We start from the raw sequence: 17,426 nt of genomic DNA on the forward strand, positions 1-17,426 counted from the left end.
AAGCTCACATTAAATAATGCTCACAAAGAAAAAAAACCCACGTCGAATAAAACTCACACGGAAAGAAACGCACAGTGAAAAACATCCCACATGGAAATAAACCCACATGGATAAAAACTCACATAGAAAAATACTAACTTACCAAAAAACTCACAAAGAAAGAAGCTCACTATAAGCGGTGTTTGATGTAAATGGGTATTACGTTCTCTAGTTTCTATTCGTTAATAAACTCTTTTCTTGTGCTCCTCTACTTTAAAGATAACATTTTCTTTCAATTTACAGGGTTGTAGTTTTATTTTGCAGCATCTTTTTCAAATTCACAACTCGTTTTGCTGCGAGAAGTTTGAATAGCGTACTGATAATTTTCTTAAATAAAAAAAAATAAGAAATAAAATTAAATTGACATTCCCCAAAAAAATTTTGCACCATATCAAAAAATTTTTAAATCTTTAACATATCGGGGTGGCGACTCGGAAGTGACAAGCGATAAGAATTTAAAAAAAATTACAGAAGTTTAGTCTGTCAACGACTTTAAATCGATTTTTATTTTTGGTAGATATATTCTATACTTTCTGAGATATTTGGGTAATCAATTTTTTTATAAAAAGTAGATAGTGTGCTATTTAATATTATAAAACTGGGGACGGCGCACAGTGGTCTGAGAGCGACAAAAACCCAGATTTTGTAGGTAAGTAATCCAAAAAATTTAATTTGTTACCTTTGTATGTTAAAGATAAGTAATTAAATATATTTAAAGAGTTTAAGTACCAAAAACCTCCATATTAATTCATCTACAACCATGAGAAGTCGTCACACAATAAATAAGCATATTTTCAGGATCGCTTGGATAAATCTTAAGACTTGTGATTTGTTGAGTTTTGCAAAATTGATCTAGTTGTATTAGGTTCATGTACATGTAAAAAGTTTTCAAATAAATTTGGAAACAAGTTTGTTTAATAATTTTGAGAACACATTTTTGTTAAATCAAAAACGTGTATTGATTTTGCGCCAAACTGGGACTTCTTGGAAACTGTTCTTTACACTCTGTATTAACGATTAAAACAAAAATCAGCTGCGTAAATCTGCGAGTTTAGTAATAATAATCTCTAATTCTTTGAAGTAAGGTAGATACAAGAAAGTTTTTGTTCTTGTAAATGGTAATTCAAACACTATTTTTTTTTAGTTTGTTTTGTAGGTAAATATGTATGCAGTGGTAAAAAATAATTTTAGTTGTTTAAAGCTCTATTGATATTACCACGTGTTCTCATATTGAATTAACGACTATAACATTAAAAGGGTTGTTCGAAAAATGTTATTTTTAGTCTAGATTGAATGTAAAAGCCTAAAATTCTATACAAAACTAGTTCTTCAGGTGTCTTATTTAATCTAAAGATTTTTTGAAGTTTTTGCCGTTTTCATGCTAGTTTTGACTACTGTGCGGCGGCTTAGGGGCACATAAAATTTTATACAATACTTATTGTCAGTTTCACCAACGATAAATAAATCGTCGGACATAGTTATATGAACAATATTTTTTTCTTTATTTATTAAATAAAAAATTGTTTCACTGGTTTCACCAAACTTTCTTTAGTTATTGTCATACCTGAATACGATGTTTTGAGTAGTGACAGTACAAAAAATGCTAAATTTGGGAGTTGTGCGTGTTACTTTGTTAAGAAAACTAATTATGTTAAGTCACAACTGCAAAAGAAAAAGAGACAGAGTTTGTTCCAAATCTGGGGGCGAACTGACGTTGTCAAATATGACTGAATTTTGACACTAAAAGTATGTTTACGATAGACGAAAGTCTATCTTTTTATCAAGGAGGCCGTGATGTTTACTATTAAAAAACAAATGTCCAGAGGCGTCGTAATAAAATGTATTTCAAAACCATTGTTATTCTTTAAAAAAATAACATAAGTAGGTACTCATACATAAGATGAAGAATAATAAACAAATTATTACGTTGTTAAAGCATAAAAATAATTTTACACAATGATATTACTAACAATCCTCGCCCTCAAAATTACTAGAGCAAAATTCGATTTCATCGCTGCTATCGTGGGTTATGTTCATTAACGATTACATCTAAATGATTTTCCCTACTTAAATATTGGTTTTTATTTGCGATTACCCGATTGTAAACTCAAAATTTTAGAGAAAAAAATGCACGCCCATGAGTTTTATTATCTTAACGAAGTGTGCATATTCCAAGTTTCTTCTCTGTCACTGTTATTTCGCCACCAGATGTGGAATAAGCTCTACACTCTTGATTTTACACTTCTTCTTGAATATGATTACAGCAAAACTTTATTCTAAAACATTTTTATCGATCGATTATAAATTCATCCACGACAGCAGAGATTGTTTTTCCCTGAGTTAATTTTCTGTGAGCTTTTATTCAGTTTTCAGGAGTTTTCTTTCTGGGTGGGTTTTCTTCATTGTGCATTTTTTTCAAACTGGGCTTATTTCTTTGTGGGGTTGTTTCAATATGAGGTTTTTTATCAGTGCGTTTTTTTCTATGTGGGTTTTTTTCCGTATGAGTATTTTTCGGTGTGAGCTTTTTTCCGTGTGGGTATTTGTCTTGTGCGCATTGTGGGCTTATTTCATGGATTCCTCATGAACACATGACATCACGCTGCAATTTATTTCTCTTATTTAACGTTGGGATTAAAACAAATATTTGATTGCAAGTTTTATTTTATAATTTCTACATCTACAAAGCACAGTAATAGAACAATAATACACCCTAGTCAATTTTCAAGCGAGAAAAATACTAGACTGTTTTTACATTGAATCCAAAGTAAATAAGCATTAGTTGCCCCCTTGCTTATACTATGAATATTTCTATTCAATAATATGCGTTCTAATATTATCGAATAAAAATACTCGCACTACCAAAAACATTTCATAATTATATCTCTATACTAGTGTAAAAAGAAACCGGTTTTACATTTTTTTTCAGCTTTTTTCAATATATTTACCCCTGTAGAAGCATATTTATGCTAGAATGCAAACTCGAGAACGTGTTCTTCAATAATGGCGTCATTTCCAGTGACTTGCATTCTAATTGGTAATTCAATTGCGACGTTTCCTCCATTTTCAATATTGACATTTGTTGGTAAGTCCCCCATGACAAAATGTTCGTCTGTGAGCGGCATTATATCCTTCAACAGAACCCAAATGCTTTCATCGGCAACCACGTGTACTTTCGCTACTGGAAAACCGTTAAAAGGACTTGCAACTGGTAAAGTATAAGCCCCCATGTTCTCAAAAACGATCCAATCCCCAAGTCCCATCTCCGGAAGCAAAACTTCTTCAACGACTTGATCCAAACCGTCACAAGTGGGCCCCCAGATACTACTCGAGTAGTATTTCGAGCCTGGCAGTTCATGCAATGGTTGAGGTACCACTCTTTGATGGTCGTACAAAATACAATTGAAACTTCCATAAACCCCATCATTGATGTAATACATCCTGTGTCGAGTGGTCTCATCTTCGCTGATGACGTCACGAATCGAATGAATGTTACAAATGAGAGTGTAAGCAGAACTGACGTAAAACCGTCCCGGTTCGGCTATAACCTCCACCGAAGGGTCCGAAAAGTAATCATCAAGGGCCGAATTAACAACTTGTGCAATTTGATCCAGAGAAGTCCCACGATCCCCTGGGAACCCTCCTCCGATATCCAGAAGTGTAAAGTTGTACCCCAGAGCTTGCCCCATGTCGAACACCTCTCTTGAAGAGGCAATCGCTCGTTTGAAAACCGAAGGTTCCCGACAGCCCGACCCCACATGGAAGCTGACTCCAATGACGTTGAGGTCGAGATTTCGGGCCGTTCGAAGTAAACGGGGGGCTTCCAGAACAGAATCGCAGCCGAATTTCATGCCAAGAGGGCATTGGGCGTCGGTGGCGTCGCAACGGATGCGAATAACGAGCTTGGCGTCGGGATAAAAACTCTTGATCTTGTGGAGTTCTGTCTCGTTATCGAATGTCATGGTTGAAACACCCGTTGCAGCTGCATGACGGATGTGACTTGAGGGTTTGGCGGGATTGGCGAAGATGATGCGGTCGGAGTTGACGCCGAGTGAGAGGACTTTATTGATTTCGCCCTTGGAAGCGCAGTCGAAGCCGGTGCCCAAAGCGGCGAGGACTTCGAGGACGGTCAGGCTGTCATTGCATTTAACAGCTGGAAAAAAACTCGTTTTTATCATTTTTGATTACTAGATTTTTTGCTTATTTGCTTAGAAAGTGAAAAAAGGTCCTGCAGCCCCCCGGTTTAGAATAGCTGATTTATAGAATAAAAAACAATTATTCGTGTGAAATTATCGACCTTGAAATAATTTTTATTTTTGTCTTGTTGGTAATTTGGTAAATTTTAGTGATATAAAAACTAAAGTCTGTTTTTTCTTGAAATGGAAAGTACCAAGTCAAAATTTTGGTGAAAAAATTGGTAGCAGCTTGTCTCCATAGCCACAAATTTTGTTTGCTCTTTGTTTTTGTCCCTAGAAATTTTGTTAAAAAAAATTTTGGTTATGTTTTCAAATTAAGATGTCAAAATTTTGACTTTTATGAATCTTGTGTGCCGGTTTGCTCTTTGAAAGCGCTATAATTAAATACCTAAGGTCTAAAAACAGAATTCAGTTCTAATAATTTTGATAGCAATACACAGCAAGTAAGTACAATGTTGTGGACAAAAATAAGGTTCTTGCTACAAAAACTTTGAAGAAAAAGGATGTATACACAGAAAAAAGTTATTTAGCAAAAGATACAAGTAGGTATTATGATGATTGGCAATAAATTTTGTGTAATTTATTGAAATGAGCTCAAAGTTGATGCATTTTATAAATTCTTCTTATGGCTTAGTTTCAAAATTGTTACTTTTTCAACTCGTTCTTCAAAAAACGATGCACAAGACACTAATTTAATTGCGTTCTTTTCGAGGTTCTTTCTTATTCATGTTTATCTTGTATTCTTGTCAATTTTTCGCTAAAAATTGAGAATGTTTAAAAGTCATATACTCGTTTTCATATTAATGTGCATCGAAGTTGTCGTTGAAAGGGATCATTTTAAGATGGCAACCATGCGAAAATTCAAACAATCCTAAAACTCAGTCTTCCCTAAAAATTATTTTTTCAAATAAATGTGTACTCCATGTAGCAAAAAATAGTTAAAATTAACAACGTAATCAACATAGGATAGGAAACATAAAGATTTTTGTACAGTTGGAGACAAAATACTTTGGTCGTCACTTTTCTGACTATTTAATGTAATTCAAGCTTTAACGTTAAAATGAATGACAATTTCAAATTAATGACAGCTATTATATTTTCCTCTCCAAAATATGTACAACTTGTCAATTATTATTGACAGTAGCTAAAAATAAGGTTAACAGTCCTAAAGCATGCTTTACAATTTAATGTCACTCAAGTGACATTGACGACCAAAGTATTTTGTCTCCAACTGTAATTATTGATGTGATTAAATTTGTTTTGAATGACATTAATGACACTTTTTGTGTAAATAGGACTTTAAATTAAAGATTCATTTAGACTTCTACAACCTACTTGATGCACATTAATATGAAAAAGAGTATAGAAACCAAGAAGGATATCGATGGAAGGGATGCCCAGATACGAAAACTGGTCGCGGACGAATCCATTCGCAAATATAGGGGAGTTCTGAAATCAACTGAGAGCAGTGGCATGTTTCGCACTTATTTATTTGAACAAAACAAATAATCCATATACTGTAATGAAAATATTTTGATTTTATTACTTTATTAATAAATAACATTTTTAAGGCATTTGTTCTTTTATAAATTGCAATACTCAGTAACCATTTGAGAAAGTTATTAGAAATTGTTCAACAAGGTTCAAATTATTATTAAAATAAAGTCCATTTCCAAACCACAAGTCTTTAATCTCTATTTACAGTGTACAAGTTGAGCTGCAGACGTACACTTGAGTGCAAAAAAAACCGCAAATTGATTTTTTTATAATGTAATTTAGTGTGTTAATATGTGTAAATTTTTTGACGTTGTCTTTGTCACAATTCACAATTTCATAATTGTCATGCATCTTCCAAACTTCTATCAAGTGATTCCATATTTTTCCATTTCCTCACTTAGTTTTTAACACTTACTACCTATGACGCTGTACTGTCAAGACCACCAAATAATGCCTTATTTGCCTTTCTTTTGATAGTTTTCTAACCTATTTGGGAACAACCTTTTTCTCTGAAAAATTTGACAATTTTGTTTTTGACAATTTGCGTTTTTTTTGCACTCCAGTGTACCTATATTTTTTAGTACATAAGTACATTATATTGTAGTATAATGAAAAAAATAAATTTTAAATTTTAAAATAATTATCAAAATGTAGGTATACCTGCCATTGCATAAACATTAACTATAAGAATGGTAAATATATTTTATTAGTTTTATAGTAAAAAATTCCATTTTGACTTACGAGTATAAAGTGACAATTTGAAATTACTAAGGCCCATCAGTTATATAAAAAATTAATCGCCTGTAATTCTGATTTAAACGCATAACCACAATTTTTGTAAAAATTGTTATGGGTTTAAATCAGGATTAAAGGATTAATTTTTTATAGAATATTGAGCCTAACTAGTAGTAATTATGATACAAAAATTGTTTTTTAATATGTTTATATTTTTAATAAACGAATCTATTCGTTATTTTTTGTTCGTCTTTTATTTAAACAGAAATTAATATCACCGTATATTTGAAATAATTGTGGAGCATCGTATGAATTTTTTTATATTTAATATCTCAGTCAATAAATATACGAAAAAAAAAAATGCAACTCTACAATTCTCTTTTTATCACAAAATGGTTTTGTGTTACGCCACTGCTCAAGTTACCCCACTACACCGAGTACGCATTGGCTCCGCCTATCGATATCCTTCTTGGTTTCTCTGAGGTTTAACTTAACTGACATTTGGTGAAAAATAAAATTTCAATTGAAAAATAAATGATGTCTAATGAACTATCGCTTGAAGGAAGGGCGCAAAATCGGTTTAAACGCATTATTTAATTATCTTTTCTTAATTTATCTCCTTTTAATAAATATTTGCTTCTTGTACCAACTTCAAATTCCAAAACTTACTACAGCATTAATGTTAAAAACTAAAGAGTAAATTATTACCATAATGCGGTTGGACCCTTGGCAAAAGCGCTTTCCAAGTTTTGTGCTTTCTAACGATGTCTCCAACGTCGCACACATAAAAAGCTTCTTCCTGTACTCCAGAATCGGCAATGTCCATAATAACGGACCAAACATTAGATTGTGCATCCAAAACGTGAACGCGTTCGTCGGTATTTGTGAATCTCATTTTGATGATAATTGAAATGGTATAAAGATATAATTATTAAATGTATTTAGGAGCTTGTGTTGTAATAAGCAAGCTGAAAAACAAAAAAAATGGTAAAAAATTTGTAACAATTGTGGAAAACTCAACTTACGAGGCAACCTGTGCTCAGAGTTGCTCAGGATGTCTTAAAAAGCGGGTGTTACTTCTGCGCTGCGAAAATCAGCAGTTCCAAGGAGGTTCTCCGTTCAAGAATATTCTCCAATTATAGGGGAGAAATGCACTGCTAGTAGCCGGGGAAGCTTCGTCCACAATGCAACCCTAAAATTAAAAAATTGAGTAAAACCCTCAAAAATTAACAAAGAAAAATAACAATTTTAATTTTCGCATGACCAAAATTGTATCAAATAGCACAATTTCCGGTTTTTAATCTATACACGTGGAATCGAAATAAACTAATTAGGGATAGAAAAAACTCCTTTTTACCTTGTAAAATGGGCTGAAGTGTACTTTACAAATTGCACATAAGCACATGAAAAAGTCTGTTAAAAAATGGATACCGAGTCAACGTTGACTCAAAAAAAAGAACGAGTTGGGAGAAACGACGTGAAAAAATGTTTTATATCAAGCTCGCCACAAAGTTATATATCGGCTCCCCTCTTTGCTTTATTCCCAACCAATCAATTTGCAGTGATCTTCAACCTACAATACTGATATAATATCAAGATGTACACAATGTTCGGCCATTGAATTCTTCTATCTGAAGCTCAAAGATAAAGCGGTATTACTAGGGTTTCTTCAATTACAAAATATAACGCAACCATTGAAATTTGAATAAAAAGCATTCTGTAATTCCGTGAAACTTATCTCTTATCAATTCTTCAATTAATTTTTTATATAAATAGTTTGTAGTAGTAACCGGTTTGTAAATGGGTTCATTTTATCAAAAGTTTAATTACTGAAAATTGTTGCTCCTAAGCAACAACCTCACTAGTCTAGGAGATAAAGTATTATGCTCTGGCTTTGTGAACTTTATTTTATCTTAATACATTTCAAGAGACTTATTTATGAAAAAAATCATTCAAGTGTCTGACACACTTCTTTGAATTTTCTCGAGTAAATATTCTATTCGTCCTTTCATGACCGGCTGCCCCCTTTTTGTTTTCTTGTTCAGTTTCTTGAACTTTTCCATTTTCGCCTTTTGGTACTTTTGCAACGCTTCTTCCTTTTCCGCTTTCTTCCTCAGAAATTCGGCTCTTTTCGCCTCCTTTTCCTCCTGGATTCGCTCCTTGAAACTCTTCTTGTGGCGTTTAAGTCCATTTTCTTCCTTCACTTGCTCAGTATCTTCATCCTCCCTCTTCTCTCTTCTTTCCTCCTCTTCATATATTTTATTCACGTCAAATTTATTCTTTTCACGATTTTGCTCTTTATAATAACCGTGTCTGATATATTCCGTTCGCTTGTCTTTCCAGTTTTCTAATTTATTTTTGAAACTGTATTTTTCCGATCGCCATTTATTTTTATTAAAAGGTCTTTTCTTGGCGAAAAGATCATCAGAACCCTCGCCTGAAGTTGAAGGTTTAACAACTTTTTTCGATAATGTTTTGCGAAAAAAATTATCTCTGGTCTTTTGGCCCCCGTCTTGTATCAATTTATTTTTCACCATCCTACCTAGAATAAAGCAATTTTTTGTCACCGATGATCCCAACTTCACTCTGACGCAATTATATTTCGTTTAACGTAAGAACACAAAATAACAGTCTCCTTTTTGTATTTATTTTTATTGTTATCTCACGTATTAACAATCTAATCTAGCCAGCTGATTTTAATTTGACACATTTATAAACCAGGCTCACATTTTCTTTGTCATTGCCAAATGAGTTACAGTTTTTTTCCATCCCATGGAATTTTTTCAACATAACATTAAAGACTGGTCATGATTTTTATGGCATGATTCGTCCATTGGAAATGTATGGTTTATCATAATTAGTCATACAACTTGTCAATCAATTTAATTAAAATGCAAATGTTTAATCTTAAACTAGTTGTGAGCTTAAAACAAATCCGTTAGCAACAAATTTCTAAAACTTCTAAAACTCAAGGTTGTGAAAACTAAAGGTGAAGAAAAAAAAATAGGCGCGTCTTTCCACTAACAATCTAACGCAAAAATTGGAAACATTTACACAATACTTAAATAAATTAGGGTAAAAATTGCAATTGGAAGGGTCCAATCGTGGCCACTTACCTTCGGAAGCCACCCTTTGGGTTGGCGTGAGCGTTTTGGCGGAATTTTGAGTTTTTGCAGATACAAGTGTATAAAAAACACTTTATTCCTTCGTCAGTCAACAATTTTGCACGGTTTTTTCGCGATTTTATAACACACCATACCGTCAAAGGTAAGACCTCTTGCAAAAAGAACGTCAACGCTTTGACAGCTGTTACGTTGACAGACGACAAGTGGCGACATCTAGACCGTAATTATTGATTTTTATTTAAAATTTATTTTTAAGTTCATTTCAAAGAAATATCAGGAAGTGTGTGTCATCTTATATCTGTTATGACCAGTTTCAACTGCTAATTGCTTGTTTATGAGTGAGCAATTTTAGTAGGGCATTGTATAATGCTGGTTGCCTACAACAAGGGGCAATAACTTTCAAAACTTAAAATCCTACTATTCTAAAAAGAAACATTTTTATTTATACAATGTTAAAAAAAAGTTTATCTTTATCTTCACAGTAGCAAAAATCAGGTTCTGCTCTATTTTCCATTTGAATAAGTCAGGTCATCATCATAACTTTTAATTTTTTCTTTTGGTTTCAATAACACAAACCCACTTTCATCAGTTTCCTTGAAAAAATCGTCAAAATCCATCTGAAAAAATATTAGTAGTAATTAGATTAATTTGTATCAAAATTAATTATTCTTACTGGTGGGCATCTCATTTCGGTACAAGAATATTGCCGCCCATCTTCACTGCATTTGCAAGTGTTGCAATCGATTTTGAATTTAGATAATGGTTTACAAATCGTTGAGTCTAAACAAATATTGACAATTAAAATTTAACTAAAATAAAATTAATTTACCAGAAGTCGTAATAAAAAAACATATCAAAAGTGCGAGACACGCAACAAAAACCGTTCCGTTGAATAACTTCATTTGTTGTTGGAATTTTTACACTGATATGATACTGCGATATGTTCACTTTATGTAGCAAAGTCACGTGCCGTAGAAGGGACAATTTTATAACTTTTTATCAAACATGTAATTACAAGTAATTTTAATAAATATGTAAACAAGCAAAATTAATTAGAAATCTGGTTTAGATGTTGCTAAAAAAAGTGTGAGGCCCCAGAGGTAACTTCCGTTTTTAGAAATTGTCAACAGTCAACATTATAATTTAAAACAGAAAAAGTTTATTTAGAAAAAAAAAACAATACAAAAAAATTATAATACAAGTAAAAATACTATGTCAACGAAATTAATACTAATTCGTTCAATTAAAGAAAAAAATTATTCTGCAAAGTCCTAAAAACACAGGTAAAAGGGGATTTCATATTAATTTAATTGTATTTATTTACCTTTAAATAAATTGTGACAGAAGTCTTGCTATTACAGCGTGAATCATTAAAGAAATCGAATCGTCTTCTATTTAAATAAACAACAAAAATGAAAATGATGAGAAGTAAAATACTGATTATAATCCCCACTATTGCAGCTGCAGAAACCGTAGATACTGTTTCTTGTTTCAACGAAAAACAAGCTTCTGGTAAATTATACAAAACAACAGATTTACAATTTTCATCCTGAAATTGAAATTAAGCAAAATGATACTTAAATTAAATTTCTTCACCTCAAAAAGCTTTCCAATTGTCTTATTTTTACCACATTTCAATAAGACTTCGAATTCGTATAAACCTAAAATTGATTTTTACAAAATATAAGCTTTGATTTACATAATAATAATTTACCCTTTGAACCACAAACAATTTGGCTGGAATATTGCAACTTAATAATCTGCGATGAGTAATTGAATGATGTCGTGGGGCACATTTGTGGTACTACTGTAACGTAATTCTTGCAAAAAATACCGACACATTTTGAAATATCTTGATCGAAATTAATTTGAAATTTATTACTTTTATGGAGTATCTAAAAAACAAGAAGAGTATTTATTAAGTCTTTTTAAAGCATACCACTTGTGATTTCAGTTCATTTAAATTAAATTCGTATCCTGTGTTAAAAATTGTACAGTTGCGTTCCAATTTTTGGGGTTTTGCAGTTAACAATGTCACATTTTCAATGACATACGGAACGTGTTTTTGTTTCCTGACAACCAATCACATTTGATGTTACTAGTTCCGCCTCTTACTCCGCCCACACTTACCTAGGCAGATTTTCAATCGTAAGATTTTCTTTCTGTGGACATGCATGTGGAGTTTTCCATTCAAAATTGTACGTACACGATTCTTGCGACACAAATTTTGGTGGAAACTAAAAATTTGACAAAATAAAATAATATTTTTTGAATTTTTTTACATTTATTTCGGAACATTCAAAGTAGATAACTGATTTGTAATAGCCTATGTCGGCACAAAAGGCACCCATTGGTGCTTCAATTATCAAACTGTGACCTTGCAGGCGTGGCCCCGCAACTCCCCCTATTGATACATACCTACAAAAAAATAATTATTAGAAAAATTACTTTTAATAATTTCGTACTGATTATTAATATTAAGTTCAGATTTATTTCTCTTGCAAAACATGGTATCGCCCCTACATAATGCCCCAGGGCCACTTATAACAGGTCCACAAACATTAAAAACATATTCGATGTCTTCGTCTCCGGGAATCACATAATTTTTATTTTTTAAAATGAGAGGCGACAAGTCGTACGTCACGTTTGTGTGTATCATACATTCGGAAAATTTTCGTTGTGAAATACAAGCCAATGGTGTAAATACGGTCACAAAATACTTGCAATCATTTTCAACCTAAAAAAATATTATTTTTGGCGCCAAATTCAAATCTGTTAACAACCTCATCAATTTCTGGTGAAAGGGGTGGATTTTCGTAAATACAAATTAAGTTGACGAAAATTTTACTTCGTTTTGAGTCATTTAGACACGAATTCCCTGTAAATTCCATTTTTAGCAATCCGTTATCACTGATTATTTCCCTCGAATCATAACCAATGACGATTTGTTTATTTTCTTTTATTAGACAAAAACTAACGTTTGTAAAATTATTGCAAGACTGATGAATTGGGCCACACAAATTGTAAATTAGAATAGTTTTGTTATTTGGGGACAGAGAATACTTTCTGTCCAAATCGGTATAAAGTTTTTTCAAGTTTCGATTGGATAGCCTGTTTTGCAAGTAACAGTTTTGACTATTGTAAAACTAAAAAAAACATATTTAAAAAATGTTATAAGAGTAGAGAAATTAATATATTACGTCAACAGGGCACGCCTGAGGGGTTTCCCAGATTAAAAACATTGAACAATCTTTGGATTCAATAAAAACCGGTCCTTTTTCACTTGCGGAACATTTAATTGTAATTTGAGTGCAATAAGAAAAACTCGAATTTTCTTGACATTTCGAGCCGGATCTAAACGTGGCTGTAATAAATTCGTCGGTGGCTTCAAAAATTGATAAAATACTGCCCTTATTTATGTACTTGTTGTCGATCACGTGACAAACTTGCGAATGCTGTGCTACAATAAATTTTAAGTTGGCAAAAATGACTAAGAGTTGGTCAACCTGTCAAGAAAAACACTGTTTTCAAATTAAGGGAACTTACTAGAACAAAGACTTGGAGGCAGTTTCAGTGGTCCACAAATATTCAGAAAAATCCTGCCTTGGGGAACCCCCTGAACCGTCCAACCGTCCAACTTGTACAATTTTCTCAAATCATAATTCAAATTATGAATGCTTGTCAAAAGACAATTGTGGGGTAATTTAATACAACCATACGTCGATTCTAACTCGAATTTGTAATGTCTACCCTGTGTTTTCACTTTTCTATAAACCGGATTGGCCAAATTTGTCTCCCAATTACATTTAATCAAAATGTGCACATCTGCTTCAACTTCTAAAAATACAGAGTGAAATAAATGTTTGAACAAAAAGTCTATTGGCAACACTGAATGATTGGTATTCTAACATTTCTAACCCTAATTTGTTTTACCGGGATGTTGTCCCCAGTCCAGATGAATGACAATTGCTTATAAAAGCTTGACGTTTAAATTTGAGAGTTAAGGTTGTCAGAAGATTTTAATTATACAAGTTGCCAACTTAATTTCAAAGCAGACTACTTAAGTAGAGTTACGGGCAGTATTTTTCTGTCACTTCAAAAAGTTCACTGTAAACTACCTTTTACTATCATCATGACTGACATTTGACAATACAGTTGGAGACAAAATACTTTGGTCGTCAATGTCACTTAAATGACATTAAATTGTAAAGCATGCTTTAGGACTGTTAACCTTATTTTTAGCTCCTGTCAATTATAGTCCACAAGTTGTATGTACATACAGGTGTGCCAGAACTCGCGCCCCAGAGAAAAATGCCATATAATGTGAGATATCAGGAACATGGAAAAAATGTTAAAAAAAATATCTGTAAAAATTTCAAAGTTATGAGGGTTTAAAGTTTGCACTTTGACTCTATTTATTTATGTTGGAAAAATAATTTTCTAAGTTTTTTTGCTACAGGTTATTAGAAGAGGAAGCAAGGAATCTACATTCTAAATTGTAACTTTGTTCAATGTTATTTGTGGCTTTTATTAGTAAAATTTTTGTACTTTTACTAAATAATTGTAAAAAAACATATACAAGATCATCAGTATCATTAAATAGACATCAAAAAACGTCAAATGTCAAAAAATAAATGTCAACATTTTTTGACAGATAGAGTTTTTTAAACATTTTTTCCATGTTCCTGGTATCTTATCTTACTTGAAAATTTTCTCTGGGGCGCGAGTTCTGGTGCATCCTGTATTTCTGATAGGAATATAATAGCTGTCATTAATTTGAAATTGTCATTCATTTTAACTTTAAAGTTTGAATTACATTAAAGTGTCAGAAAAGTGACGACCAAAGTATTTTGTCTCCAACTGTACTATAGTATCACAACTGGCAACACTGGATGTTTAGCTTCGTCTGTGACGTCACGACTAATAGCGTGTATTAAACTTTTCTGTCAGTGACGCTATTTTATAAGTCAAAATGACATGAACATGACAAGAATAAAAGTTGTTTTAGAGTTTAAATTGTGAAAATGACAACAATGCCCGAAATTATAATTCCGCATCTGTATACTCGTTTTCATATTAATGTGCATTGAAGTAGTCGTTGAAAGAGATTATTTTAAGATAGCAACCATGCAAAAATTCAAACAATCCTAATCTCAATTTTCAATAAAAATAATGTTTTCTAAATAAATAAATAAATGTGTCTCCAGGTAGCAAAAAATAATTAAAATTAACAAAAATAAAGATTTTTGTCCTCATTGAAAGGGATAATTTTAAGGTGGTAACCATGCGAAAATTCAAACAATCCAAACCTTAATCTTCCCTAAAAATTATTTTCTCAAATAAGTATGTATATCCAAGTTTTTGAGGTAGCAAAAAATAATTAAAATTAACAATGGCAAACATAAAAAATTGTATCATTATTGATGTGATTAAATTTGTTCTGAATGACATTAAATAAATACCTCCTGGTTTCCTGTAATTCCCTCGTGCTGTAAGCCCATTCTCATCGCCCCCATAGTTAAAAACAAGTATTTGGGAGTCGATTGAGGCCAAAGGTGTAATAGTCCCGTCTTGATTAATTTCGCACGCACTTACATCTCCTTTACATTTTTTGTTTGAGCCACAAAGACTCAAGCTAAACTGTCTCGAATCTGATTCGATTAGGATATTTTTCGGAAATTTTCTGATATCGATGAGTGAGTCTTGAACAGTTTCCGTACACCTAGGATGGCAATCAGGCTTCATCACTGATATTTCAAAACTGCACTGATTATCTTGAGCCACAAGCCGTGGCTTCGGTTTAATCAAATCTGAACAATCGAGAATAATCGAAATTGAGTAGTTTTGATCAGATTTGGGGCATTTATCACCGTTTAAGGACACTAGAACCGGGTCGTCAGAATCGGCTTAAATGAAACGAATTAAATGGTTTTTATTGGATTTAATTGTCGCATGGTACCTGGAACAAACTCGTAACCTAAATCAATCATTTCAGTGCTGTTTTTGCGGAAAAGACAAGACGTAGTTTCATTTCTGCACGCTGGTTGCACAGATTTACACACAGAAAAATGTAAAATAAAATCACGGGTTTCGATTGTCCATAATTTACTATGAACCTTGTTTTTATTGTCTTGTGCAAGTTTGAGAGACTTACCTGGAAAAGTCCATTTTTTTCTTATCCAAGAAGGTAAACTCGCAAGAGGTGTGTATATCGTTGAGGATTAGAGGAACAGACAGTGTGGATAATATCAAATAAAATAAAGATATTGTTAATAACCAAACAGCCATTTTAAGGTCACTTGTAATTAATGCCGAAACTTTACTGTTTTTAAAAAGCGTAATTTAGATTTTCGAGTCAATTAATAAATTCTAAAGTTCATGTGCTGTAACTAACCACCACTGTATGTATCAGATTATAACGACTAAATGATAAAAGCACATAATACGTCTTCTTGTGTTGGGTACTTTACCGGTTCACGCGTGAGAAGTGTTTTAGATGTGCGAACACATAGCGAGAGAGATAAAAAATATCGCATACGCTAGCTCAACACCTTTAGTCTAAAAAGAACGCAACATCTTTAATTTCACAATTTCTTGAAATGTATTGTAGGAGAGGTACTCGAAGATGATTAATTGAGTTGACAGCAGAACTAAGAGCATTTTTTAGTCAAAATTTAATTTCACCAGAGTTGTAATGTTAAACTACGTATTGTAAAAATGACTAGTTGTGTGCTCTTAAACAAAAAATATTTAACGTTTATTTTGAATACCTGTGATATAGTACGTGTATAGTTGGTTGCCTACCACTAAAACAATTAATAAGGCTTTGTTATTTTTTATGAAACTGTTCTGTTTAAATAATACAAGGTGATTCACGAGGAATAATAAGCTTGACCAAATTCTCGATGCAACCACCATTATTTCTCGCAAGTTGCTTTGCGACAACTGTAATGTTGGTTGCATCAAGAATTTGGTCATGCTCATTATTCCTCGTGAAATTTTAATAAAGGAAGTTGGCAGTTCCGGTTTTTTGAATTAATTTGAAAACAATGTCATTAAACGTCAACACAAAAAATCGTCTAAGAAAATTTAGAAACCAAAAAAGGAACAAATTCGGTACCGCTAACAGTTTTTAGAAATTTGGAAACGAATAGTTCGCAAACAGGAACTTAGATAAAGGGCCCGTTAAAATGTAGACACAATTTGTAATGCAGGTTTGCTAAACATTCTCAATTTTTAGCAAGAAATTGACAAGAATGCAAAATAAACATGAATGAGAAAGAACCTTGGAAAGAATGCAATTAAATTAGTGTCTTGTGCATCGTTTGAACGAGTTGAAACAATAACAATTTTGAAACTAAAGCTAAAAAAGAATTTATAAAATGCATCAACTTTGAGCTTATTTCAATAAATTACACAAAATTTATTGCCAATCATCATAATACCTACTTGTATCTTTTGCTAAATAACTTTTTTCTGTATATACATCCTTTTTCATTAAAGTTTTTGTAGCAAGAACCTCATTTTTGTCCACAACATACTTGCGGTGTGTTTCTATCAAAATTATTAGCACTGAATTCTGTCTTTAGACCTTGCGCTTTCAAAGAGCAAACAGGCACACCAGATTCATAAAAGTAAAAATTTTGACAACATCTCAATTTGAAAACATAACCATAATTTTTTAACAAAATTTCTAGGGACAAAAACAAAGAGCAAACAAAATTTGTGGCTATGGAGACAAGCTGCTACCAATTTTTTCACCAAAATTTTGACATGGTAATTTTCATTCAAAGAAAAAACAGACTTTATACAGAGTGTTTCACATAACTTTACGAGA

The 17,426-nt window shown here is 32.4% G+C and overlaps 4 protein-coding genes across 5 annotated transcripts; all 4 read right to left on the bottom strand.

The window, feature by feature from the left end:
- Nucleotides 1–2,682: 2,682 nt before the first annotated feature.
- Nucleotides 2,683–9,789, bottom strand: LOC123011219 (ornithine decarboxylase 1-like). Of its 2 annotated transcripts, none has more exons than XM_044408567.1 (4): nucleotides 9,581–9,789; nucleotides 7,490–7,656; nucleotides 7,173–7,432; nucleotides 2,683–4,189 (listed from the first exon to the last, which is right to left on the bottom strand). In XM_044408567.1, exons 3-4 carry the CDS (start codon nucleotides 7,357–7,359, stop codon nucleotides 3,006–3,008), a joined length of 1,371 nt encoding a protein of 456 aa, XP_044264502.1. In that variant the 5' UTR covers nucleotides 7,360–7,432; nucleotides 7,490–7,656; nucleotides 9,581–9,789; the 3' UTR covers nucleotides 2,683–3,005. The 2 variants fall into 2 exon arrangements, with proteins under 2 accessions (XP_044264502.1, XP_044264503.1); XM_044408568.1 differs by lacking the exon at nucleotides 9,581–9,789 and adding an exon at nucleotides 7,822–8,121.
- On the bottom strand, nucleotides 8,417–9,001 carry LOC123011930 (thyroid transcription factor 1-associated protein 26-like). The gene has a single exon (XM_044409652.1). It carries the CDS (start codon nucleotides 8,999–9,001, stop codon nucleotides 8,417–8,419), a length of 585 nt encoding a protein of 194 aa, XP_044265587.1.
- Nucleotides 9,790–10,007: 218 nt separating the features above from the next.
- LOC123011220 lies at nucleotides 10,008–10,556 on the bottom strand. Its single transcript, XM_044408569.1, has 3 exons — nucleotides 10,419–10,556; nucleotides 10,263–10,369; nucleotides 10,008–10,206 (listed from the first exon to the last, which is right to left on the bottom strand). Exons 1-3 carry the CDS (start codon nucleotides 10,489–10,491, stop codon nucleotides 10,093–10,095), a joined length of 294 nt encoding a protein of 97 aa, XP_044264504.1. The 5' UTR covers nucleotides 10,492–10,556; the 3' UTR covers nucleotides 10,008–10,092.
- A 169-nt stretch (nucleotides 10,557–10,725) lies between these two features.
- LOC123011936 (cation-independent mannose-6-phosphate receptor-like) lies at nucleotides 10,726–15,877 on the bottom strand. Its single transcript, XM_044409660.1, has 14 exons — nucleotides 15,744–15,877; nucleotides 15,549–15,697; nucleotides 15,052–15,495; nucleotides 13,136–13,426; nucleotides 12,790–13,049; nucleotides 12,373–12,735; nucleotides 12,055–12,326; nucleotides 11,872–12,007; nucleotides 11,720–11,826; nucleotides 11,529–11,661; nucleotides 11,304–11,484; nucleotides 11,186–11,250; nucleotides 10,914–11,138; nucleotides 10,726–10,860 (listed from the first exon to the last, which is right to left on the bottom strand). Exons 1-14 carry the CDS (start codon nucleotides 15,875–15,877, stop codon nucleotides 10,846–10,848), a joined length of 2,775 nt encoding a protein of 924 aa, XP_044265595.1. The 3' UTR covers nucleotides 10,726–10,845.
- Nucleotides 15,878–17,426: the final 1,549 nt, after the last annotated feature.

The sequence above is a fragment of the Tribolium madens genome, unplaced genomic scaffold (assembly GCF_015345945.1).
Source record: "Tribolium madens isolate multiple individuals breed KSU strain unplaced genomic scaffold, Tmad_KSU_1.1 Scaffold_91;HRSCAF=231;Tcas5.2_LG7, whole genome shotgun sequence".
In the NCBI taxonomy this organism is placed as follows: Eukaryota; Metazoa; Arthropoda; class Insecta; order Coleoptera; family Tenebrionidae; genus Tribolium; species Tribolium madens.